The 26726-nt window shown below is 45.0% G+C and overlaps 1 protein-coding gene across 1 annotated transcript; it reads right to left on the reverse strand.

Moving 5' to 3' along the window:
* Positions 1 to 529: 529 nt before the first annotated feature.
* On the reverse strand, positions 530 to 4190 carry LOC144103914 (uncharacterized). The gene is made up of 4 exons (XM_077636639.1): positions 4142 to 4190; positions 3505 to 3723; positions 3273 to 3334; positions 530 to 680 (listed from the first exon to the last, which is right to left on the reverse strand). Coding segments are annotated over exons 1-4 (387 nt in total). The 5' UTR covers positions 4143 to 4190; the 3' UTR covers positions 530 to 575.
* Between the last annotated feature and the right edge of the window lie 22536 nt (positions 4191 to 26726).

Raw genomic sequence — 26726 nt, forward strand, 5'->3', positions numbered from 1 at the left:
TCACATTTTAACGTGTCAAATTTTTTATTTGTTAACTCAACAGACGGCGTGCTGACACAATAATCGTGCAGCCTCGCTGTCTTGATTATGTCGCGGACTAACTGCTCTTTCATGATTAGTCAGTGATTTACGTCTGCCAAACAGGCGCACAAGTTTTTGAGGGGCAGTCTCTGCAATGAATTCCGAGGTTTCTGCAAAGCCCGGCAGTCTCACAAAATAAAAACTTAAAAGTATAACTTCTAGTCACGGGTAGCAATTCTAGATAACTGATCTTCAGTACAATGTGAATAATTCAAATTTCGTTATTTCGAATCTTTTCTGCAGTCCCAGTTACATAACATTAACGAGGCTTTTCTGTACGATACAAATATGTTAGAGAAAAAATGCATGAGCACGAAACATTGCAGCTTTTAGAAAATGTTATTAACCAAGCAATAACCAATTGTTTCCCACTCACCTGCCATTGAAGCTACCTTGGCAGGGGAGAGCGGAGGGAATACTTTCGTCGCACCTTTAGAAATGGCATTGTTCGAAAGCGTCCCCGTCACGCTCCTCTCCGACAATACTGTGTTGCCTCACAAGCGGACTGCTAGCTGCTTACAGAAAGCCGAATCATTGTTTGCTGTTAACAGCCGCTCCCACGTCCCTGGGTCAATGTAGTGGCCATGACCAACGTGTACCTGAAAAAAAACAGATGATTTATTAGTGCACCTCAGGCACGGCGCAGAGGCCAACAGCACAGAGCCTGCACAGGACACGAAGCAGAAGTGCCCAGAAAACACATTCTGCCTAGACAATTCATTCAGTCTGTCTTCATTCACAGTATTCGTTGCAATATTTTTAGATTTTAGAGCTTTTGAACCACATATTTCTGTGCACTCCGGTTTAGGTTTTAACTTAATTGTTTCCTGTGCGGAAAGGTAAGCGCGCTAAAAGATGGTTAAAATTGCGGTTTGAGAAGCAGCGCAGGATTGAGCATGGTCGGGCGCAATTGAATAGGCCATAGCACCGGATCAGCACTCAATTTGATCCCAATCAACTCATCAAGATTGCAATTGTCCGTGTGATGGTGGTACAGGAACCAAAATCGTTCATAGGGATTTCTATATAGATAAGAGGAAGCTTTCCAAGCTTCTCTGAATTCCCTTCAGCATGGCACTATAATTGAGATGAGCTCAAATATGAAGCAAGAAACTCCCCTAAAGGGAGGAATGGGAGACAAATTCAACAAATAATGATTTACTGCATGTGGGCAAGCTCCACATGGTCACCATTTTTACTGACGTCCTACACACCATCTAAAAAAACAAATATGGAGTTAAAAATTTTGTGTCTCTATTTCTTCACAGCATATATGTGTAGCAATTCTAACTTCAGTGAAACCTTGCATTTTCTTTGCAGCTAAGTTTGCGATGATTAAGGGGCACTGAGGCAAAATTTCAAACACAGCGAGACTAACCCTTGGGAACACTAATAAAATTTTTTCCTGAGCAGAAAGGGGGCTTAATTGCTTTCTTGAATGAGCCAAATGAGATATGACGGTGATTGCATGTGGAGCTACTCAACTAATTTTCAGCGTATATATGCTTTTTACTGAGCCGAAAAAATGAGAGACCATGCTCTTGCATCACACTTTGCATGCTGACTATGCAAACTCATAGGCATGTGGCTGCATGAGCACGTACTAAATAAAAGAGACAAGCACTCTGCAATTACAGAACCGCAGCCTGCACAAAGTGGCCGATTCAAGTGAGAGCAAAGCTGCTTTACAGGCAACCAAAGGCGTTACGAAGGCGTTGTAGGCGTTACCAAAACAAAGTAACCAAATATGTCACTTGTTACGCTAAAAAAAGGAACGCATTACCGCCCTACGTTAGCTACAAAAAGGTAACGCGTTACCGTTACCAAAAAAAGTATGGCACGTTACGTTGCCATTACTCCATCGCAACAAATTATCAGTGCGTCTTTACAGCACGAACTCATGATAACAATTTTATAAGGCTCATATTTCACAGCACGCGTTTACATGAACCCAGTACCGGTTTTCGGCCCGACAACTTGACAACCAGGCCCTGTTGGGTTCACGTAAGTGCCGCTATCGGCTCAAGGGCCACCTATGAGGAATATTTGCAGCTGCATTCTTTACTTGTATTGCCCCCTGGGTTACTGCGCCCTGCGCTGGGCAAGGAACAAAGCTGTTCTTCCACATGTCCTGAATAGGGAGCCCCCTTCCTGTGTTTTGGCCCCTTGCACCACAAGCTCGAGCAAAAAAAAGTAGAAAACCCTTCCGAATACAGCCCAAGAAAGAAAAAAGGAAAGAGAGCTCAAGTCCATTGAAGTTCTGAGTAAAAACCTGCGCGCACGAACACAGACAGCCAAGAGGTTGGTGGTAGAATGTAGTAGCGGCAAAATATTCTGACGCCAGATGAAGCCACGTCCGCTAGTTAAGTTTGGCACGAATTGCAAATCCCCGCAGAAAATGCATACACAACATACAGAGCCTGTAAAGCGCAAACTCTAAGCTCGATATGGATTATAATTGCAGCTTGACAATAAATAAAGAAAAAGGGAGGAAATATTGCGGATGAAAGTCTCATCTTGGCTGTTTTTTCACGAGATGACATGAAAACAGACATATCAAAAATTGCAATTTTTCTGAATATTTACCTCTCATTTGTAAAAAAAGAAACTTAAAAAATAATATCTGTCCACATTTCCTCCATGCACTAAAGAAGAACACGCTGCCACAGACCCCATGATGATCGACCCATTTTTACATGCGCTACAGCTTCTGAAATTTCCCATGTATTTCCTGTGGACACTGTCACTGGTGAACCCTCTTAACTGCATGTTTTTGTGCCAACATTCGTGCACTCCAGATGGCAGATGCTAATGCAAATGCCAGCCTTGGTTCAAAGTGCTTGATGCCTGGTTTAGTCAGGGAAGCTGACATACAGTTGTCTGTGGCACAAAAGGCATGCCTGATATTCTGAAAAATCTTTTTTCAAAACAGAGAACCACAATTCGCCTTGGTGTATGCAGCTGCACTTTTTGATGATTATTTGCTATCAATATTCAATCGGTCCAGCACATAATTTTAAGAAACAAAAGCCAAGTTACAAAGCAAAAAAAAGAGCAAAAACTCCCATGTCATTAGTTACATCACATTACCGGTCATGTACAGATTGCAGATTCGTAATCAGTGCAGAAGATATGCTATCATCAGTAGCATATGCCCATCATTATTGTTCAAGCGTCCCGGTACTGCTCACCTCCCCAGTCTCATTTGTGGTGCCAACAGTCAGGTCAAGGTCTTGGGCTGCCTTGCGAGGAGCTGCAAAAAAAACAAAAAAAGAAGTCGACCTCATGGAAAGCAAATACACTGCGTCCTCTCAAGGCCTGCCTCTGCTGAAGGGACGTGGAATGGCTGTTTTTGTTGGGAGAACACTGAAGAGTCACCAAGCACGCAAGCTCGCTGTACACCAGAGCAGCCAAAATAAATACCTTTTGACATTGGCCGAGCTGGTGGCACAGCAGGGGTGACATCAGCCCGAGGAGGGGCGACATCAGCCCGCGGAGGGGCGACATCAGCCCGCGGAGGGGCGACATCAGCCCGCGGAGGGGCAACATCAGCCCGCGGAGGGGCAACAGGCGGTGCGGCAAGTGGCGAGGCCACATCAAGTGGCAATACTGGAGCAATGGTGCCGAGGGAATGACTGTGCACTAGAAGAAGAGGGTACAGGGATGAAGACATTGTTTCCTGTGGTATCAAAGACAGGACTAGATCATCAGTGAATGGTATTTAAAGATACATTACTCTCCTACATTTATGCAAGCACAGTGCCAGATTGACTACGAACAAGCCGTTACAAGCAGCACTTGAATGCTCAGCAGTGCAGCCCTACATTGGGTATATCAGACAGAACCATCAAAAAAACAAACATTGTTTTGAAAAATGTCCATTTTCACTCTGACCACCACTGAACAATCACCTACTGGATGCTTGTTCCAAAAAAATGTGGTCACAAAATTATTTTCGCTGGATACAAATTCCATGGAATCATGATTTGCAATATGCAAATGAACTACAAGAGGAATTGAAGGCTAAAGCTTGCCTGAGGTAACATGCATGTATGCTTACTTGCAGAGTTGACAGCCTGAGTAGCACTGTCTCCTTCCCAGAAAACCTTGTCAATCGCGGCACTCACATTTTCATTCTGTGAATGATCTAAAGAAAAAACCAAAAACTTGCACGCTGGATAAAGAGTACGTACATCAAGCAGAATGAATTTATGCTAGATTAAAACTTCTACCTAAATTACAAGCACTACATAAAATATGTAACCAACAAGTCAATTGTAGGAAATGCACAATATCAAACATTGTACACATCCAATACATGCGAGAACAAACTATGCACAGCTGACCATAACTTCAAGAGCCACCTGAAACTCAGGAGTCATCCCCATATAACAGTACTGACGTGACACTGATGAATTTCAAATGTGGTTTTTCACCTCACCGTGCCTACGCAGTACTGCTAACATTTTATTATTATGTTGCTTGCAGAATGATAATTATAAGAGCGTATGCAAGCATGAAAATAACGTATGAGGGGGAATCAGAAAATCTTTTATTTTTTTTTATCCGAATGACTGCTGTAAATGTGGAGTAAACATATTCATTCTCATCGGTGAACTTTTCTTGGAACAGCCCGCCATCTGCTGGCTGTTATCGGGCGGAAATGCTCAAGAATTCTTGATGTGAAGAATGCGGTTATCCTCCAAAACAATGCAAGGCCACATGTGGCAATCAGAACCGCCGACAAGCTCTGGTCATTTCACTTGGAAAGTCTTGACCACCCACCATAAATCTGGACCCTAGTGATTTTCACATGCTCGGTCCGCTGAAGATGTCCCTGGCAGGACAGTGATTCACGTGCAACGATGAAGTCAAGGCAGAAGTCAGACAGTGGTTCGACAGTCAGCCGGACAAATGCTACCACAAGGGCATCTTAAATTCAGTGCTTCGGTTAGACAAATGTCTGGAGTGGTGTGGAGACTGGGCGGAGAAATAGTGCAAGGTAGGTAGAACAGTACATATATTTGTAATTACCTGTATGTGCCGTATTTTGCTTGATACAAAATAGGGGCAAAGATTTTCTGACCCCCCTTGTACTAGATGCTAGTCTATGCACTAGAGTTGCCCTTACTTTTGTTTTGCCTTCATTCATAAAATGTTTACATAAGCTCTCATGACAGAAACTAGCCCAATGGTACATTATGGTATTATTATGCTGGTCATCCAGGGCTGTGCCTAAACAAATGGTTACATGATCATGAATTATCAAGAATACTACTGAGTCATGACTGCCATCCCAAGGTAAAGTCTGAACAAATGGCCGAAGGAGACCGTAACCATGTAACCCGAGAACTAAAGGAAATGCACTATGTGACAAAAAATGCACTTTTGGCAAAACAATGCTGTGTCAGTCTTGTACAGAAATCTGTTTAGTATTTCACGACTTCTACTGAAGCAAATGGAATGTTCTCATATGCTCCTTTTCGTCTTCCCAGTTTGATGTGTCTGCAAGACTTCATTCTGCAGCCTTATTTTTTTTTGCCCACAAATCACCTGTTAGTAAAACCATATCCTGTACTTCTTTCGAACGCCCTTCTTAAGCAGTGCTAACTTTATCCCAAAAATGCACCAACAAGGCTAGCAGCAAGTCTAACTCGACTTCACCGAAGTAGAGTAGCTTTCACAACGGCCTGCACATGGAAGAAGCTGTAGAGTATGATTGTTTACATACCATTTTGCAGAATGTTTGCACACAGTGCCTTCTGGAGGCTTTCATTGAGGGTTCTAAGATTTTTCATTTCTTTCTCCTTATCTCCAATCACTTCCTTGCATCTCTCCAGCTCTGCCTTTAGGTCCCGCACTAGTGACTCAAGGTGGGCCACCTTGGACTCCTCAGGAGAGTTTCCTACTCGACTACTGAGCAATTCCCTCTCAGCATTTTTCTTAGCCACTCCTTTCGCCTGCTCCTCTAGTCTTGCCTACAACAAGAAAATCAGAATGCAAATCAAGTTACACAATAACAAATGCAAGCTCACCTATGTCACTGGCAAATTTATTTACAGCATTTCAGCAGGAAACAATGACTCAGTTATAGCAAGACACCACTTGCATGACTGCCACTTCAACAAACTGAAAAAAACTTAAAATGTCACTGCACTCAGTGCAAGTAAAGGTCGGCTTACCAAACCGGATACATTTCAAATTTTACTCCTGAGAGTTGTTGACACAGCTGTACCTAATGTCAACAGGCCAATCCCCAATAGGCAGGCCATAATAACCATTCTAGACTTCTCTAAATGTCCAGGAGGACTATGCAACAGGATCTATAGCTACGCCCGTGAGGCCTTATATCATACTACGCTAGGCTCCCAAAATTTAAGTGGCACTTCCAAAATACAGAATTCTATAATAGAGCAATGGGAGGAAGTGCTGTCCATCAAGAGCCTGAAAGAGCAGCGAAAACTGAACGACCATGCCAGGATCGCTGCAGCAGCCACAGGTGCCCTGAACAAAGGGCTCCATCCATCCGCATCCAAAATTTCCGAGCCCAAAATAAGTTTTTTCCTTTTTCTCCTCTGCTACACCAGTTTCAACAATGCCGGAAAAGCCACCTGAATTTATACGAGGTATTAAATACAGTTCGAATTGTGAGTAATGGAATATAGATGTTACCAAATATGACTCAGTTTTGTAGCGACAGCTACATTACGGTAGCATTTCGAGCCTTCAGCATGGCAGCGCCGTGGCTGATCACGTGGTTGGTAACATGACCAAGTTCTACTGAGCCAGCTGTAGCTATCGCGTCACTCCTGGTTTAACCAAATCTAAACCACCGCCAATTTTTTCACTTCTGTGTAATAACTTCGACTGCAAACTTTTTATGACATCTCGTGCCGTTGTTGAAAATGTAAAATTTGATTTGGGTACTCTCAATTTGTAATTTAAAAGAAAAAAAGGAAACACTCCAATGAACGGCCCACTTTCTTCACACCTAGAAGCAACACTCAAATCGCCATCACCTTATGTGCTCAACTTGATAGCACTGAAGACAGTGCTACAGTTCCTGTAGATATTCAAGACATGAAGTTTTTCGTGGCATAACCCATTGACAAATCACTATAAGAACAATGACAGTATTTATTGTCAGCCGTGCATTTTTTTTGCAAATAATCATTTCGCATGCCCCAACAGCAAGCCTCACTGAAAACATTTCATCCTTGTCTGAAACTGTGCTGACAAAGGCGAGAAATAATACAAAAATCGCTAGTTACTTGCACCGGTCATAGGTAATCACTACTGACATGAAACAAATTATCCCACAATTAGCAGCACACGCTATCTTGAAAGCAGCACTTTGAAAACAACCTTGCTAAACCACTATGACTGGAATGGTGAACTACTGCCATGCAATGCACACATGTGAACACACAGCCTGTTCCTATTTTTACCACGGGCGAACTTCTCTCAGCTCATGCAGACGTTCACATTCCACTCTGCATGCGATACATAGGAACTCGCACTTTCTGGACATCATTTGTTTTAGCGTAAAATTTGCTAACATCATGTTCACATATGCAACGAGGATGGAGGGCTCCCGACTGATTTCGAGCACATGGAGTTCTTTAACTTGCACTGACATTGCACAGTACAAAGGAGTCATGCATTGAAAATTCGATTTGGGGGAAAGTGAATGGTGCAGTATTTGTCTCATACATGGCCGACACCTGAACCGCGCCGTACGGGAAAGGATAAAGGAGATACTAAGAGAAGAAAGAAAGAGGTGCCGTAGTGGAGGGCTCGGAATATTTCGACCACCTGGGGATCTTCAACGTGCACTGACATCGCACACCCCACGGCAGTATTCTGCATTTCGCCGCCATCGAAACGCGGCCGCCGCGGTCGGGTTCGAACTCGGGTACTCCGGATTAGCTGCCGAGCTCCCTACCCACCGAGCCACCACGACGGGTTCCATGCATTTCACCTCCACTTAAACGCGGCCGGCGCGGCGAGGATGCATGCAAGTTGCTGGTGGCGGGGTTTCTGATGACCAAGCACCACAGGCTACAGAAAATTCGCTTGAAAGCGATTGCTATTCGCACCTTTTTCCTCGGAGGTATGTCCGTCTTGCGAGCGCATTTGCGTGCTTCCTTGCGCTTCCTCCACTGCTCCATTTCTTCTTCCGTATCTGCGGTTTCCAGTGCACATTATGAATATACAGGCGCTACAAAACAACTCCAAAACTCAGAGAAAAAAAGCACCTACCTGTCATATGGATGATTTTCCCGTCATGGTACCCTCCGCAGGTACTCGAGTCTCCCGCCCAAAAAATATCGTAGACTTTCTTGGGGTCATAGTCTTCAATGTCGTGCGGAACAAAATCCCGCACGTCCGTGTGTTGAAGAATATAACTCCTATCTTCTCCAGCGTAGCGCACAAGGACATACATGTTCTATTGCTCGAGCAACAAATCTAGAAACGCTAGACCAAGCACGAAGGCAAAAAAATGTGCTGACAGAGAGATTGCTGTTTTTGTATTCACTGAAATGAATAGTGCAGCAGGCGCACGTCTCCGCGAAACACCAGCAACGGCGGCGCTGCGATCGCCAACGCTAAACATCACGCCTCGCAAGGAACAGTTTAGTTTTTACATTTTTCTGTGAATACGTACGCATTTTCTGGCCCAGATGAACGTCTATTCATTAACTTTCTAACGTAAAATATATATTTTTATGTTGTTTGACTTTGCTAATAAGTTCAGGAGTGAGCGTTTGTAGCGCCGCCGTTTAGCAAGCGGATTGCTGTTGTAAATGCCTCACGGGAAGTCTGCTCCCCGGGCCACTTCTCTGCTATGCCTTACCATGACCGTGACCACGTTCGCGCCAAATATTCTAGTTCACTGTAGTCACGCGAATGATAATGTATACCTTCTTTTGGAGCAGAAATAACTGGTGTTACATCTTTACTCTTCCACTCTGCTCCGGCATATAACGATGTAACCACGTTTAACCCATTTGAATTGCAATACAGTTTGGTGCACTGAAAACCTTGCTTTAAAAATTAGTATAATTTATTGAGAACGTTTATAAGGTAGCTTCTAATGCTTTTTTTATTTTTTAGTTATAGTCTGAGTACATGTTTCCATGTATTGTGCGCCAGGGCTGTTAGAAAAAATGTAATTTCATGACGATCTGGTCTGCGTCGCATATTTTGTCCGAGTTCGCTTCCAAATTTTCCATTTGGCTGTTTGCCTATTTTCGGGTAACTGTTTTTCTGTTGCCGGCATATAAAACAAAAATAGAAATAGTGATTTCAATCTGCCCTCTAAAGAATATTTTGTGTGATTTTGTTGCAGCCTTTCTCCGCCTTGGGTACAAATGCGGAAGAGCTATTTTCCCAATCGTGTTAGCGGACAGCAAGCCTCAAGTGAAATATCTGTGGGCCCCGACCATATAGTTCCTTATTAATACTTAATATTAAGAAACACTATGGCCCCGGGAGAGACAGAACATGTGTCATGTGTTGGCAGCAGAACAGCATTGAGATAAAAATGAACTACGGCACAGCTAGAATGCACGATCTGTGTCTGTAAAGTGTAATCTCATTCAGTTAGCCTGTAATCGAGGCGTTCGATTTGTTACCCACCCATACTGGCTAATTTGTTCGCGAAAATTGCACTTGGTTCACATATATTCCCCAGAAAACGCAGCAAAAGTAGCGCGAAACGTGCGCGACCAAGGCGATGTCCGGCCGAATAAGCTGTGCGACAAGGTGGTTCAGCATTGCGCAATGCCTTGGGATCAATCATAAATCAATGGACGGCGCTCGAACCCACTTTGAAGCAATGAAAAGTAGAGACTGCTGATTCAAGAGTATTAGGCGAAATGTCCATATCAGCAAAATTTACTTTTTTCAAATTTTGATACCCAGCCTTTCATGAATTAGAGCTTGAACATGCCCTTTCAGTCCGAGCTAGGACACAACCTTTCAGGCTATAGCCTATATATGAGTTCATTTATTTTGTGGAAACGTATTGCAAGAGTTAATTGGAATGCCTGGCTACGCAGAGCCATATATTGCAACGCAGAATGGGAGCAGAACATGTGACATGTCAGGATATGAGGCATGAGAGTTCTTTCTCTGAGTGCCTCAAGAAGTCTTCCTTAAGCAAATCTCTTAAGGTTGTATGTTGGAAAGGAACCGCAAGTTTATTATCGCTAGCGAAAGTGCGCTGAAGTGGCTTAGTTCCTGCATATCTGTAGCATGCATGCTGAGCGACCTGCAGATTCTCAAACCGAAAAACATGAAATCCGTACTTCTTCGATTTTGTGCTTATTTATAGCTCATTACAAAGTTAGACGCCTTCGGTACATGCTTTTATAGCGACCAAATTAATCAGTTTCTGCTCTAGAATCTGCGTGTCGCCTGCTCCGAACGAAAGCTGACGATCTGGCAAAGGAAACCCGGATCATAAATGAATTCTGGGGAAACGTGAGAACTGGAAAAAAAATGTTGCCGGTAAGCTGACGTTTCCACTGATGTCAGAACTGGCGCTGTTTATCGCTACCCGTATCAAACGCTACCGTGGAACGAGTGTTCAGCCAGGTCTCTTCACTATATTAAATGGCGTGCGAAATAGATTGTCCAATGAGAGAGTGTTATTAACGTTCCTCCACGTGAAGTTTCGCCTGGCCAGAAATGGAGGCTTTTGAAACGGTTTTAACCCGGTTAAGAAAATTTTTGAGCCGGTTAAGCTTCAACAAGAGTGGAACGATTCCACTGCCAAGTGACCCATAACAATGTACAGTACGACAAACGGTACAGAGAAGAAGATACTCAACACAGAGCACTGAACTAAAACTTTTATTGCCGCCAACCAACTGCCCTGGTGGCCGGAAAGGATGCAATCACGGTTGTCGTCCACTTCCAAATCGGCTAAGATCCTTCTATAGCCTTTTTCTTCTATCTACGAAAATATATATACATTTTTCTTGAATTTTAAATTTCAAACAAGCGAAAGACTACAATAATTATTGTAGTTTTTCGCTTGTTTTGCTGCGTCCAGCAAAATTTTTGAATGCATGTAGAGCGAGTTTATTGTTCGGTGCTATTTCTGTTATTCTTTCTCTGGATTTTTTTCGCTTAAAAAAAAGAAAACTGCATTTGTGATGAGCCCCGCATTTGCCTTAACGTGATTTTACTTGCCTGCCTTACTGCCCTCCCACGTGGTGCATGGCTTGAGGCGAAAAACAAACCAAAAAAATGCCGCGCCTGGCATCAGTGGTGGCATCGAAGAGGTCATGACGGCAAACAAAAAGCTAGTATGAAGATATACCCTTCCGAAAAATATTTCATTTGAAACAAATAACTAATTCACAAAAAACAAAGCTTCTACATACTTTTTGCTGGTGAAATTTTTTTCGGTTTCGGTTTTAGCTACATTTCGGCTACTACCACTGATCTCCACTAGGGGGCTGGATGCCGCATCGGGCGCCCGAAAGCATAGAGTTTCTTACTATTAATAGTAAGAAATTCTATGCCCGAAAGGGAAGCCACCAGAAGTTGTGCGGCATGTCCTGGAAGTCAGCCTTTGGCAGTGCACGAAATCGGACCTCAGCACGGTTTTTCAGTTTCAGCTCTCGTTTTCCACTTAGCATTTTGTCTTTTCGACATTCTCGTCCTTTTTCATTTCATGACAATGCGTACCTGTTGCGCCGCCAAATGCATGAGGAGAGCAGCAAAGTCCTCGGGAAAAACGTTTCAAAAATTGCATCGCTATGGGACGACACTAGCAGACGACAGAACGTCGCTACACACAGTACGTACGGAACCTCGTCTGCTCAGCTCTGTGTCGTCCCGTTGCGCTAGCGTCGCCAACTCTGCTCTTTGTTGTGATGTACGTTGTCGCGCTCTAAGCCAAAGTTATACCATAAATGAGGAATAAAGTTAAGAAAAAATGGGTGGAAACCTTCATTAAGCAGCTGACTTTGCAGTGCACCATTTTATCGAATTATGTTTAGACCGGACCGGGGCGAAGGCGAGGCCACGATCTGGTGATGTGCCGCCGGTAATCTGCTGGTTCACATTAGCGCGTCCAAGATATATGGTACTGCTTTTTCGACGAAGCGTATCAAGTACTGTTTCGTGCTGTGGCAAATTATGCCTGAATGGGTTGTTATTCGTGCGATGCTTGGCACTGTTCACTTCAAACTGCGCTTGTCAGATGCGCTGCTGCATTCGTCTTTCTCGACAGTCGTTTCTCTCGTGCTGTGTAGGTGAAACGTTGCTGTGCTATTGAGTTAGATTAAAAGCATGTCTGGAAGGTAAAGGACACACTAAAGCGATAAACATCACCTGCCGTCGATGCAAAGAGGCATCGTCCGCCACCAGCCCGAAACTGAAACAGCTGAAGTTCGAGTTTTAGGATTTCCGCACCATTGCCTTTTCTTTGAAACACGAAAATTTATTTTTAAGATGACCTAGACTCATCGTCATTCCACTACTTCCCCTAATTACGCTCGGAAGAAAAGAACCAGATCAGAAAATAGTGTTTAATGCACGTAGCCCTTTGCGCGACATGGTGAGACCTGCGTGCCTGTTTTCTTCAGTTTCACTGAAATTACAGGGTTCCCCAAACAATGCACACATGTCTCGCGTTGAGCTTGCTTATTCCTTTGATATTACAGTAGACGTTACACGAAAACAACGCGAAAAATTGAGAATGGAAAGGCGAAAGACGCGACTTTCTGCATTGAAATACACAGCAGATATCAAACTTCCACGACATGCAACCGAACGTGCGGTGGCTTCACTTGCGCCCACTTCGGAAAACGGGAATGCGGCATCCAGCCACCTAGTGGAGATCAGTGGCTACTACGGAAGCCTATTTGGCCATCAGTGGCTGGAGTACGTGATCTATACTAGGATACAACTTAAAAAAAACAGCAGTTGTTAACACTGGGCCACCGTCCGCGGCGTACTGTATTACTCCGCTAGCCAGTCACAAAAGTGAACGAAATCAACTTTTTAACATTTGACTTTATTAAACAAGCCAGGTATCAAAATTCTAGAGGTTATAATTTTTTTCTCATGGTTAGCTTCTTGTTTAGGTGACGAGAAGTTTTAACAACGCCCTACATTTTTGTCGTGGAGGAATTCTGTGCGCCGGTCCTGAATGTGGGCGGAGCTTCACAGCAGACATAAGTTGTATCCGACTATAGTAACAGGCCTGGGCCCTGGGATAGACAGCAGTGAGACTGCCGTCTTTGTCGTGTGTAATGCGCGGTTTTTTGCTTCCTTTAACCATTTCTCACAATAAGTTCGCCTCAAACCAAGCGGTACCGTCAGTACTTGGAACCTGGGCGACCGCGTAAAGTACCTAGGCAAACTCAGCGGTACCAAGAGCTGCTCAGGGAATCGCAACAAGCTTCACAGGAGGGCGACTCCGACGACTGCGTGCCGGCAAGCACTGGCTCTGACCATCTCTGCTCGGATGACGAAGCGCGTGATACGCTTGAACGCGAGGACTGTGAAGCTGATGATCTCGACGCTACTGGTAGCACCTCCTCTTCCGATGTGCACGACGAAGGGGCAGACGATGAGGCTACGAACTGCGATGAATCGGCAACGCAGTACGATGACGTGAAAGAGTATTTCACAAGATGTTCGAGAGAGACCCTGCCAAATCAAAATATGAACAAAGCTCAAGCCATTTTACTAATTCTGACTTACGTTGTTTACGCAGGTCTTTCGTGGTCTCAAGTGGAGGGTCTCCTTAAGTTGGTTAACACCCTCTGTGGAACTGATGTTGTGCCAGATACCAAGTATCTCTTTCGGAAACTGTGGAAAGGCAAATTAAATTCGCTTCAAGTGCACTATTTCTGTGAGACTTGCTATGGATATCTCGGCTGCAGGGACAGGAAGGAAGTGTCACACACCTTCACGTGCGACACTTGCCAGATTACACCAACCGTGCGGTCTCTAATGGCGAAAGGCTGCTTTTTTCTGGTTTTCGACCTCAAGAATCAACTGCAGAGCGTCATTGCAGGCTACTCGAAAGCGTTGTATGCACGGCTGAAAGAAGCCACCGCCGTTGTACATGGCGCTTACGCTGATATTACTGACGGCCGCCTGTACCGAAACATTAGACGTGGCGTGAATGCAAAGTGGTGCGACCTCACTGTCACTCTAAACACCGACGGATCACCTGTCTTCAAATCCAGCAAATCGAGTGTATGGCCTATTCAACTCATTAATAATGAATTGCCGTTTAACGTCCGATTTCAGAATGTGGTCGTCGGAGCTCTATGGTTCGCGAAGAGGCATCCACCACAGCACTTGTTCATGAAGACATTTGTGGAAATCTTCAACAACATCGGATTGATAGCGTGGAGGCATGACGGAGAAACAGTGCTGTCTAAGGTGCTTGTGACATGTTGCTCTGTGGACTCCCCAGCAAGAGCTGCATTGCTCAACATGAAACAGTTCAATGGGTACTTTGGTTGCTCCTGGTGCTTCGAAGAAGGAACAGTTGTTGAACGTAAGTGAACTTTAAGTTGCGAAAACAGATTGAGATGATCAGGTTGTGAAAAAAATATTCAGAAAGCCCCATGGCAAGCCAGATTTAGCTCCCAGAAGCTGGGTAAATTTTCAACCGTGGCACAGTGACTACTATCTGGTGAGGCACAGAGCAGGCAGCATATATCGCACCTAAAACAGCAGTGCAGTCTCCACACTTCATGATCATTTCCTGAGAACGCAGCTTTGTGTCGCAGCTACGTGCACCATTTCAAACAAACATGGAAATTATTCATACTTTCTCGACATTAATTGTTTTAAACAAGCACAAGCTGCCTCATGCTTTTGTGTTAGATGTCTAGATTGAAGCATTGGCCGTTGTTTTTGAAGCGCATTTTGATGCAGTCAGCTTGTCTTGAGTGTTAAGAATAGGGGGCAGCATAGTTAAGCTATTTTGAAGTGCCTTGGATACAGGAAAGTTTATTTTAATCAATAACTTTCTTTTATACTAACTTCCTTTTAACTTTTTTTTGGAATTGTCCGATCGGACAATTCTGAGCTTCCCCAACAAAGCATATGGTACTGCAGACTGACAGCAACGAAACTGACCCTAAATTTCCTCACCACCTATATCTCTACACCACTGGTTCATTGCCATAGGTGCTTTTTTTGAACATAGTTGAGCTATATATGATCTTGTGCAACACAGAACAAGGCTTACGCTAGCTAGCAAGTGCGGTCCTTGTTAGGAATGAACTGCAGGTTTTTCTCATATATTATTTTTCCCATCTACTGTGTTTTCAAAGTGCTGAATGATGGTATTTTTTCATTTTTGTCCCAGGTACCCTGCGGTACATTCCTGGAGAAATGCCAGCAGCTCCACGCACACACAGCACTATGTTGCAAGATATGCGGGATGCCTACGAGCAAGGCCGGCCAGTTCATGGAGTAAAAGGGCCTTCTTCACTAAATCAGCTCCAAGGATTCAACCTTGTGTGGTGCTTGCCACCAGACTTCATGCACTGCGTACTGGAAGGTGTTACACAGCAGATAACTGAGTTGTGGCTAGGTGCTACTGGGAAGGCTTTCCACATTGGCCGGAATTTCCACGAGCTGGAAAGGCGCATTAAGGTATTGAGGCCACCGATATCGTTTTGTCGCCTGCCACGGCCAATCTCAGAACGGAAGAACTGGAAAGCCACAGAATGGCTATTCTGGCTTTTGTACTACTCTCTACCATGTGTATCTGGTTTGATCCCTTCAAGATATGTCAGCCATTTTTCTTTACTCTGTCAAGGCGTGTTTCTTCTTCTTCAGACTTCTGTAAGCGATGCTGACCTTCAGGAAGCAGACCAGCTTCTGTCTTGCTTTGTAAACAGAATTTGTTCACTTTATGGAGAGAGCAGTGCCACATTTAATGTGCACCAGCTTTTACATCTCGCAAAAAGTGTTGAAATGTTGGGCCCTTTGTGGGGTACATCCACATTCCCATTTGAAAATGGAAATGGACAGCATCTGAAACTTGTGACAGCTGCACAGGGTGTCCCACTACAAATTGCAGAACGTTGCATAATGAAATCATGGCTCAAAACTTCCAGTAGGTTTGTTGAGTTCTCGTCGTCTTTGGCTCAAAGACGGAACCAAATCATCAACATGCATGACAGGCAAGGAACTACTGCACAGGTATTAGGAGCCCCTCTGAGACCCGTTCATTTAGAAGTAGTTGTTGCAGAAATGTTTTCAGACAGTATGGAGTGGTGCCAAGCATTACGCACTATGCCCGTGCCGAAACCAATGGTTTTCATATATACAGCACTCAGTATAGTAGGGCAATAAAAACTTGTTCATACTGTGTGAAATGATTGATGGAGCCTACTGCGTAATAACGGACATCTGTGCATTCATTGTGAATGTACAAAAGGTTGCTCTGGTGTGCCAGAAATTGGTAATTTCTGAGCCTGCATTCAGGAACGTCACTTATATACATAACAGCAAGCTGCCACCTCCAGGCCGTAACATGTTCTTTTACTCTCTTGAAGATGTTGCTTCGCAGTGCATTTTGCTTAACCTGGGAGGAGCATCATATGTCTGTGACATACCAAATAATTATAAAATGGATTGAAGGTTTGCAGAAGCTTATTGAGATCTGATTGCCCTCTGCAAATAATTTGTTTATGGGGTATCGCTTCTCAAAGTGACTCAGACTAGGAGGGACGCCGTATTGAAGGGCTCCGGATAATTTCAACCTCTTGGGATTTTTAACGTTCACAGACATCGCACAGTTAGTACATGGGCCTCTGGTATATCGCCTCCATCAAGTATGACCTCTGCTACCGGGATCGAACCTGTGTCTTTAGGGTCAGCAGCCTAGCACCTTAACCACTGAGCCACTTTGGCAGTCACTGTAAATATATAGCTTTCTGTGTCAAATATTTTGAGACAGGGGCTTCAAAACAAAACAAATGAAAAATTATGTTTACATAGCAAAACAGAAGTCAGTCCGCTTCGTGAAGGTGAGCATATCTAGTTGAATGTCTGAAGGAGAAAAACGGTTTCACAGAGTTGAGAAAAATGGCTGATATATAACTTTCAATATATATATCTTGAAAAATCAAAGCAACGCTGCTTTTCTTCCAGTACCAGTGTTCTTTCCGGATAGCATTGAATGTGAAGCTCTTTTATGCATTGATCAGAAATATTACTCATATAGTTTGTTTGCTTTTAAATATAGTAATGTCACCACAGTTGAGGCCTGTCATGTGCAAAACGCGAATTGCTGGCAATTTTTTGTGGTCAACCACATTTTTCAATTTGTAATTGCCTACTTAATATGGAAACACGCTGTCCAGATAGTGCACAGGAAGCAATTAATGCACGACATGTACCGCTGGAGCCCATGTATTTTTGTCACTAATATATGGACAGCGAAAAGAACTGCCTTGAGTTTTCTAACCAAATAATTCCTTTCTTGTATTGAGCAAATGCAGCTAGATGCCTGAGTGATGGACTTTTTTATGTAGTGCATGCTTCACACTGCAAAAGTTGAAGGCGGTGGTCGGCAGCTGTTTGGTCACTAAACACATACGCGTGAGTGGTTATAGGTATGTGAACACTTGTAGGAGATAAGCTGTCATGCCATGAGACACAATCGCATGCCTCATAGATCAATAGGCGCGTCAGACGTACTGCACCATTATTTAGGGAGAATGGTGGTCATAATACATTAGGAATTCCCAAGATTTTTTCTAATTTTCACTTCACTGCTCACTACTATGCACAGAAGCAGATGTTTATGGCTGTGTTTATTGAAGTATATTTTCTTTGTTTTCATCACGATTTGTTTTCATGGACTGCAGCTCGCTTCATTGGCTTTTGCTTGGGAACTTGTGCCCATAGTAACGAGGCATGACTGTATTGCTTGTGCTATGTGATATTAAAACTGATTCTCTTACAGATGACTGCAAATGTTGATATTTTAATATTTTTGTTTGTGGATCATTATGAATATGCCTGCACAGTATCTCTGTGCTATACAGCAGCATATGAGACATCTATTTGAGGGAAGCTGCACTGCCCAGATTGTGATAAAATTGGTTGGAGCTCTTCTGCAGAAGATCGATCAGCTCTGAATGTACCAATGAGTGCAAGACCTCTCTATGCGAGCAGCTTTTCTAGGTTTTAGAGATGCTTGCAGTACATAGCTTTTATTGTCTGATACATCTTTTACTATGTCATCTAGATTATGTTGATTGCTCATTGTTTTGTGAATTAAATTACGGCAAATGTATACATACATGTGCATATATATGTGCCTATTATTTTGGTAAAAAATGGCTTCAAAGTTTTTGGCAGCTCACCTCGCATATGTTCGTGCTAATTGTGATTCGTATATGTATTTCATAATATAGATGTTGAAAATTTTTTATATGCATTAATAAAGTGCCCTATTTCTTGTGATGACCATTTATTGTGGACACATTTTACTAAGCAATATAAGCTTCAACCTCTAGTAAAAAGTTGCAAGAGCACAGCGTGGAATTGCAACCCGTTGTTTGACTGCTGGAGTGCTTTCAACATCAGCCTATTATAGTTTTGTCATGCAGTGGTGTACAAGCTCACTCTCAAAATTAATAATAACTTGCGGACACGAAGTAGTTTGCTTCCATCATGCTGCCTTTTTAAATGCATTCCATTTCTCCCCAGAGGTATTCTGTACGACCAAACGGTTACATATGTGCATATATGTGCACGTGTATACCTGTAAATCAAATTTGCAGATTGTTCACACTAAATAATTGCCGAATATACATCACCTACAGAGCCTTGCAGAGCTAGAAAGAGTTTAAATTTAATCTCCTCAAGGGGCCTGATGACCAAATAAGTGAACAAAAAGTATGAAAAATAGTCTAGGAAATGCCAAAGAGATGGAGCTCATGCTGCAAATTCATTACCGCGAGGATTTGTTTCATGATGTGACAGAAGCTTCTGTCGCGCGAAAACGAATGTCTAGCTACATGCAGTGTCTGTCACGACGACAATTAAATTCCATACAACATGAATACAGGCATCAGTACAGTCTGTCACGCCACAGCAAGCTGGAACCCACGACAGCTAGGTGCTTTCTTCGCGCGGCAGAAGGTGCGCAAGGAGTCTGTCGCAAGAGAGAAGCCACGACAGACAGCTTCGTCGCGCAGTAATAGCCACGACAGGTACTTCTGTCGCGTGGCAGAAGCCGCGACAGATACCTCTGTCGTGTGAAAGAGCCCACAATAGGTAATGATCGCGCGACAGAACCCACGACAGGCGCCTCTGTCGCGACAGAACCCACGAAAGGCGCCTCTGTCGCGACAGAACCCACGACAGATGCCTCTGTCGTGGGACAAAACCCACGACAGGTGCCTCTACCGCGAGACAGAACCCACGACAGATACCTCTGTCGTGCGACAGAGACCACGATAGGTACCTGTCGCGCGACAGAACCCACGACAGGCGCCTCTGTCGCGAGACAGAACCCAAGACAAATGCATCTGTCGTGAGACAAAACCCACGACAGGTGCCTCTGTCGCCAGACAGAATCCACGACAGGCGCCTCTGTCTTGCGACAGTTCTACGACACAAGTCACTGTCGTGCGACAGACTACACGACAGGTCTCTGTCGCACGACAGAAATTTCTGTCGTGTTTTTCGATCGGGAGCACAAACGCTGGCGAATCTCTCTGCCATGGAGCGAAGCCTCTCTTGAAGCCTGTTTCACACGCAAGCACAAACGTTAGCTAATCCTGCTGCCACGGAGCAAAACCTCTTTTGAAGCCTGTTTCACAAGCAAGCACGAAAGCTACGAATCCTGCTGCCACGGAGCGAAACCTCTTTTGAAGCCTGTTTCACAAGCAAGCACGTGCGCTAGCGAATCCTGCTGCCACGGAGCGAATTGTCTTTTGAAGCCTTTTTTACAAGCGAGCAAAAACGCTAGCGAATCCTGCTGCCATGGAGCGAAACCTCTTTTGAAGTCTGTTTGACAAACAAGTACAAACGCTATCGTATATTGCTGCCACGGAGCGAAACCTCTTTTGAAGCCTGTTTCACTAGCAAGCACGAAAGCTACGAATCCTGCTGCCACGGAGCGAAACCTATATTGAAGCTTGTTTCTCAAGCAAGCCCAAATACTAGCGAATCCTGCTGCCGCCGAGCGAAACCTCTTTTAAACCTGTTTACCAAGCAAGTACCAACGCTAGCGAATCGTGCTGCCACGGAGCGAAACCTATATTGAAGCCTGTTTCACAAGCAAGCACAAACGCTTTCAAATCCAGCTGCCACAGAGCGAATCCTCTTTTGAAGCCTGTTACACAAGCAAGCACAAACGCTAGCGAATCCTGCTGCCACGGAGCGAAACCTCTTTTGAAGCCAGTTTCACAAGCAAGCGCAAACGCTAGCGAATTCTGCTGCCACGAAGCAAAACCTCTTTTGGAGCCTGTTTCACACGCAAGCACAAACGTAACCAAATCCCTCTGCCATGGAGCGAAACCTCTTTTGTAGCTTGTTTCACAAGCAAGTATAAACAATAGCGTATACTGCTGCCACGGGGCAAAACATCTTTTGAAGCCTGTTTCACAAGCAAGCACAAAAGCTAGCGAATCCTGCTGCCACGGGGTGAAACCTCTTTTGAAGGCTGCTTCAGTAGCAAGCACAAACGCTACCGAATCCTGTTGGCACGGAGCGAAACCTCTTTTGAAACCTGTTTCACAACCAAGCACAAACGCTAGCGAATCCTGCTGCCACAAAAGCGAAACATCTTTTGAAGCATGTTTCACAAGCGAGCACAAAGGCTAGTGAATCATAATGCCACGGAGCGAAACCTCTTTTGAAGCCTGTTTCACAACCAAGCACGAATGCTAGCGACTCCCGCTGCCACGGAGCGAAACCTCTTTTGAAGCCTGTCTCAGTAGCAAGCACAAACGCTAGCGAATCCTGCTGCCGCGGAGCGAAACCTCTTTTGAAACCTTTTTAACAAGCAAGCAAAATTACTAGCGAATCCTGCTGCCGCAGAGCGAAACATCTTTTGAAGCCTGTTTTACAAGCAAGCAAAAACACTAGCGAATCCTGCTGCCACGGAGCGAAACCTCTTTTGAAGTCTGTTTCACAAGAAAGCACAAACGCTAGCGAATCCTGCTGCCACGAAGCGAAACATGATTTGAAGCCTGTTTCACAAGCAAGCACAAACGCTAGCCAATCCTGCTGCCACGGAGCGAAACATCTTTTGAATCCTGTTTCGCAAGGAAGCATGAACGCTAGCCAATCCTGCTGCCACGGAGCGAAACCTCTTTTCAAGCCAGTTTCACAAGCAAGCACGACCGCTAGCGAATCATGATCACAAAGAGCGAAACCTCTTTTCAAGCCTGTTTAGCACGCAAACACAAACGCTAGCGAATCCTGCTGCCATGGAGAGAAACCTCTTCTGAAGTCTGTTTCACAAGAAAGCGCAAACGATGGCGAAACCTGCTGCCACGAAGCGAAACATGATTTGAAGCCTGTTTCACAAGCAAGCACAAACGCTAGCCAATTCTGCTGCCACGGAGCGAAACCTCTTTTGAAGCCTGTTTCAGAAGGAAGCACAAACGCTACCGAATCCTGTTGGCACGGAGCGAAACCTCTTTTGAAACCTGTTTCACAACCAAGCACAAACGCTAGCGAATCCTGCTGCCACAAAAGCGAAACATCTTTTGAAGCATGTTTCACAAGCCAGCACAAAGGCTAGTGAATCCTGCTTCCACGAAGCGAAACCTATTTTGAAGTCTGTTTCACAAGCAAGCAGAAACGCTAGCTAATCCTGCAGCCTCGAAGCGAAACATCATTTGAAGCCTGTTTCTCAAGCAAGCGCAAACGATAGCGAATCCTGCAGCCTCGAAGCGAAACATCTTTTGAAGCCTGTTTCACAAGCAAGCACAAACGCTAGCGAATCCTGCTGCCACGGAGCGAAACCTCTTTTGAAGTCTGTTTCACAAGAAAGCGCAAACGCTGGCGAAACCTGCTGCCACGAAGCGAAACATGATTTGAAGCCTGTTTCACAAGCAAGCACAAACGCTAGCCAATTCTGCTGCCACGGAGCGAAACCTCTTTTGAAGCCTGTTTCAGAAGGAAGCACAAACGCTACCGAATCCTGTTGGCACGGAGCGAAACCTCTTTTGAAACCTGTTTCACAACCAAGCACAAACGCTAGCGAATCCTGCTGCCACAAAAGCGAAACATCTTTTGAAGCATGTTTCACAAGCCAGCACAAACGCTAGTGAATCCTGCTTCCACGAAGCGAAACCTATTTTGAAGTCTGTTTCACAAGCAAGCAGAAACGCTAGCTAATCCTGCAGCCTCGAAGCGAAACATCATTTGAAGCCTGTTTCACAAGCAAGCACAAAGGCTACCGAATCCTGCTGCCACAAAAGCGAAACATCTTTTGAAGCCTGTTTCACAAGCAAGCCCAAACGTTAGTGAATCCTGCTTCCACGAAGCGAAACCTCTTTTGAAATCTGTTTCTCAAGCAAGCGCAAACGCTAGCGAATCCTGCAGCCTCGAAGCGAAACATCTTTTGAAGCCTGTTTCACAAGCAAGCACAAACGCTAGCGAATCCTGCTGCCACGGAGCGAAACCTCTTATGAATTCTGTGTCACAGGAAAGCACAAACGCTAGCGAATCCTGCTCCCACGAAGCGAAACATGATTTGAAGCCTGTTTCACACGCAATCACAAACGCTAGCGAATCATAATGCCACGGAGCGAAACCTCTTTTGAAGCCTGTTTCACAACCAAGCACAAATGCTAGCGACTCCCGCTGCCACGGAGCGAAACCTCTTTTGAAGCCTGTCTCAGTAGCAAGCACAAACGCTAGCGAATCCTGCTGCCACGGAGCGAAACCTCTTTTGAAACCTGTTTAACAAGCAAGCAAAATTACTAGCGAATCCTGCTGCCGCAGAGCGAAACATCTTTTGAAGCCTGTTTTACAAGCAAGCAAAAACACTAGCGAATCCTGCTGCCACGGAGCGAAACCTCTTTTGAAGTCTGTTTCACAAGAAAGCACAAACGCTAGCGAATCCTGCAGCCACGAAGCGAAACATGATTTGAAGCCTGTTTCACAAGCAAGCACAAACGCTAGCCAATCCTGCTACCACGGAGCGAAACATCTTTTGAATCCTGTTTCGCAAGCAAGCATGAACGCTAGCGAATCCTGCTGCCACGGAGCGAAACCTCTTTTCAAGCCAGTTTCACAAGGAAGCACGACCGCTAGCGAATCATGATCACACAGAGCGAAACCTCTTTTCAAGCCTGTTTAGCACGCAAACACAAACGCTAGCGAATCCTGCTGCCATGGAGAGAAACCTCTTTTGAAGCCTGTCTCAGTAGCAAGCACAAACGCTAGCGAATCCTGCTGCCACGGAGCGAAACCTCTTTTGAAACCTGTTTAACAAGCAAGCAAAATTACTAGCGAATCCTGCTGCCGCAGAGCGAAACATCTTTTGAAGCCTGTTTCAGAAGCAAGCACAAACGCTACCGAATCCTGTTGGCACGGAGCGAAACCTCTTTTGAAACCTGTTTCACAACCAAGCACAAACGCTAGCGAATCCTGCTGCCACAAAAGCGAAACATCTTTTGAAGCATGTTTCACAAGCCAGCACAAACGCTAGTGAACCCTGCTTCCACGAAGCGAAACCTATTTTGAAGTCTGTTTCACAAGCAAGCGCAAACGCTAGCGAATCCTGCAGCCTCGAAGCGAAACATCTTTTGAAGCCTGTTTCACAAGCAAGCACAAACGCTAGCGAATCCTGCTGCCACGGAGCGAAACCTCTTTTGAAGTCTGTGTCACAGGAAAGCACAAACGCTAGCGAATCCTGCTGCCACGAAGCGAAACATGATTTGAAGCCTGTTTCACACGCAATCACAAACGCTAGCGAATCATAATGCCACGGAGCGAAACCTCTTTTGAAGCCTGTTTCGCAAGCAAGCACAAACGCTAACGAATCCTGCTGCCACGGAGCGAAACCTCTTTTGAAACCTGTTTAACAAGCAAGCAAAATTACTAGCGAATCCTGCTGCCGCAGAGCGAAACATCTTTTGAAGCCTGTTTTACAAGCAAGCAAAAACACTAACGAATCCTGCTGCCACGGAGCGAAACCTCTTTTGAAGACTGTTTCACAAGAAAGCACAAACGCTAGCGAATCCTGCTGCCACGAAGCGAAACATGATTTGAAGCCTGTTTCACAAGCAAGCACAAACGCTAGCCAATCCTGCTGCCACGGAGCGAAACATCTTTTGAATCCTGTTTCGCAAGCAAGCATGAACGCTGCGAATCCTGCTGCCACGGAGCGAAACCTCTTTTCAAGCCAGTTTCACAAGCAAGCACGACCGCTAGCGAATCATGATCACACAGAGCGAAACCTCTTTTCAAGCCTGTTTAGCACGCAGACACAAACGCTAGTGAATCCTGCTGCCATGGAGAGAAACCTCTTTTGAAGTCTGTTTCACAAGAAAGCGCAAACGCTGGCGAAACCTGCTGCCACGAAGCGAAACATGATTTGAAGCCTGTTTCACAAGCAAGCACAAACGCTAGCCAATTCTGCTGCCACGGAGCGAAACCTCTTTTGAAGCCTGCTTCAGAAGCAAGCACAAACGCTACCGAATCCTGTTGGCAAGGAGCGAAACCTCTTTTGAAACCTGTTTCACAACCAAGCACAAACGCTAGCGAATCCTGCTGCCACAAAAGCGAAACATCTTTTGAAGCATGTTTCACAAGCCAGCACAAACGCTAGTGAACCCTGCTTCCACGAAGCGAAACCTATTTTGAAGTCTGTTTCGCAAGCAAGCGCAAACGCTAGCGAATCCTGCAGCCTCGAAGCGAAACATCTTTTGAAGCCTGTTTCACAAGCAAGCACAAACGCTAGCGAATCCTGCTGCCACGGAGCGAAACCTCTTTTGAAGTCTGTGTCACAGGAAAGCACAAACGCTAGCGAATCCTGCTGCCACGAAGCGAAACATGATTTGAAGCCTGTTTCACACGCAATCACAAACGCTAGCGAATCATAATGCCACGGAGCGAAACCTCTTTTGAAGCCTGTTTCGCAAGCAAGCACAAACGCTAACGAATCCTGCTGCCACGGAGCGAAACCTCTTTTGAAACCTGTTTAACAAGCAAGCAAAATTACTAGCGAATCCTGCTGCCGCAGAGCGAAACATCTTTTAAAGCCTGTTTTACAAGCAAGCAAAAACACTAACGAATCCTGCTGCCACGGAGCGAAACCTCTTTTGAAGACTGTTTCACAAGAAAGCACAAACGCTAGCGAATCCTGCTGCCACGAAGCGAAACATGATTTGAAGCCTGTTTCACAAGCAAGCACAAACGCTAGCCAATCCTGCTGCCACGGAGCGAAACATCTTTTGAATCCTGTTTCGCAAGCAAGCATGAACGCTGCGAATCCTGCTGCCACGGAGCGAAACCTCTTTTCAAGCCAGTTTCACAAGCAAGCACGACCGCTAGCGAATCATGATCACACAGAGCGAAACCTCTTTTCAAGCCTGTTTAGCACGCAGACACAAACGCTAGTGAATCCTGCTGGCATGGAGAGAAACCTCTTTTGAAGTCTGTTTCACAAGAAAGCGCAAACGCTGGCGAAACCTGCTGCCACGAAGCGAAACATGATTTGAAGCCTGTTTCACAAGCAAGCACAAACGCTAGCCAATTCTGCTGCCACGGAGCGAAACCTCTTTTGAAGCCTGTTTCAGAAGCAAGCACAAACGCTACCGAATCCTGTTGGCAAGGAGCGAAACCTCTTTTGAAACCTGTTTCACGACCAAGCACAAACGCTAGCGAATCCTGCTGCCACAAAAGCGAAACATCTTTTGAAGCATGTTTCACAAGCCAGCACAAACGCTAGTGAATCCTGCTTCCACGAAGCGAAACCTATTTTGAAGTCTGTTTCACAAGCAAGCAGAAACGCTAGCTAATCCTGCAGCCTCGAAGCGAAACATCTTTTGAAGCCTGTTTCACAAGCAAGCACAAATGCTAGCGAATCCTGCTGCCACAAAAGCGAAACATCTTTTGAAGCCTGTTTCACAAGCAAGCCCAAATGTTAGTGAATCCTGCTTCCACGAAGCGAAACCTCTTTTGAAATCTGTTTCTCAAGCAAGCGCAAACGCTAGCGAATCCTGCAGCCTCGAAGCGAAACATCTTTTGAAGCCTGTTTCACAAGCAAGCACAAACGCTAGCGAATCCTGCTGCCACGGAGCGAAACCTCTTTTGAAGTCTGTGTCACAGGAAAGCACAAACGCTAGCGAATCCTGCTCCCACGAAGCGAAACATGATTTGAAGCCTGTTTCACACGCAATCACAAACGCTAGCGAATCATAATGCCACGGAGCGAAACCTCTTTTGAAGCCTGTTTCACAACCAAGCACAAATGCTAGCGACTCCCGCTGCCACGGAGCGAAACCTCTTTTGAAGCCTGTCTCAGTAGCAAGCACAAACGCTAGCGAATCCTGCTGCCACGGAGCGAAACCTCTTTTCAAGCCAGTTTCACAAGCAAGCACGACCGCTAGCGAATCATGATCACACAGAGCGAAACCTCTTTTCAAGCCTGTTTAGCACGCAGACAC

The sequence above is a fragment of the Amblyomma americanum genome, chromosome 1 (genome assembly GCF_052857255.1).
Source record: "Amblyomma americanum isolate KBUSLIRL-KWMA chromosome 1, ASM5285725v1, whole genome shotgun sequence".
NCBI lineage: Eukaryota > Metazoa > Arthropoda > Arachnida > Ixodida > Ixodidae > Amblyomma > Amblyomma americanum.

Bases quoted from the DNA above. Each gene is read 5' to 3' on its own strand.
- LOC144103914 (XM_077636639.1), bottom strand. The intron at 3,335-3,504 runs GTATTTATTTTG...TTTTTTTTGCAG, and splicing joins AGCTCGGCCAATGTCAAAAG to CTCCTCGCAAGGCAGCCCAA. The intron at 681-3,272 runs GTGAGCAGTACC...GTTTTTTTTCAG, and splicing joins CCACAAATGAGACTGGGGAG to GTACACGTTGGTCATGGCCA.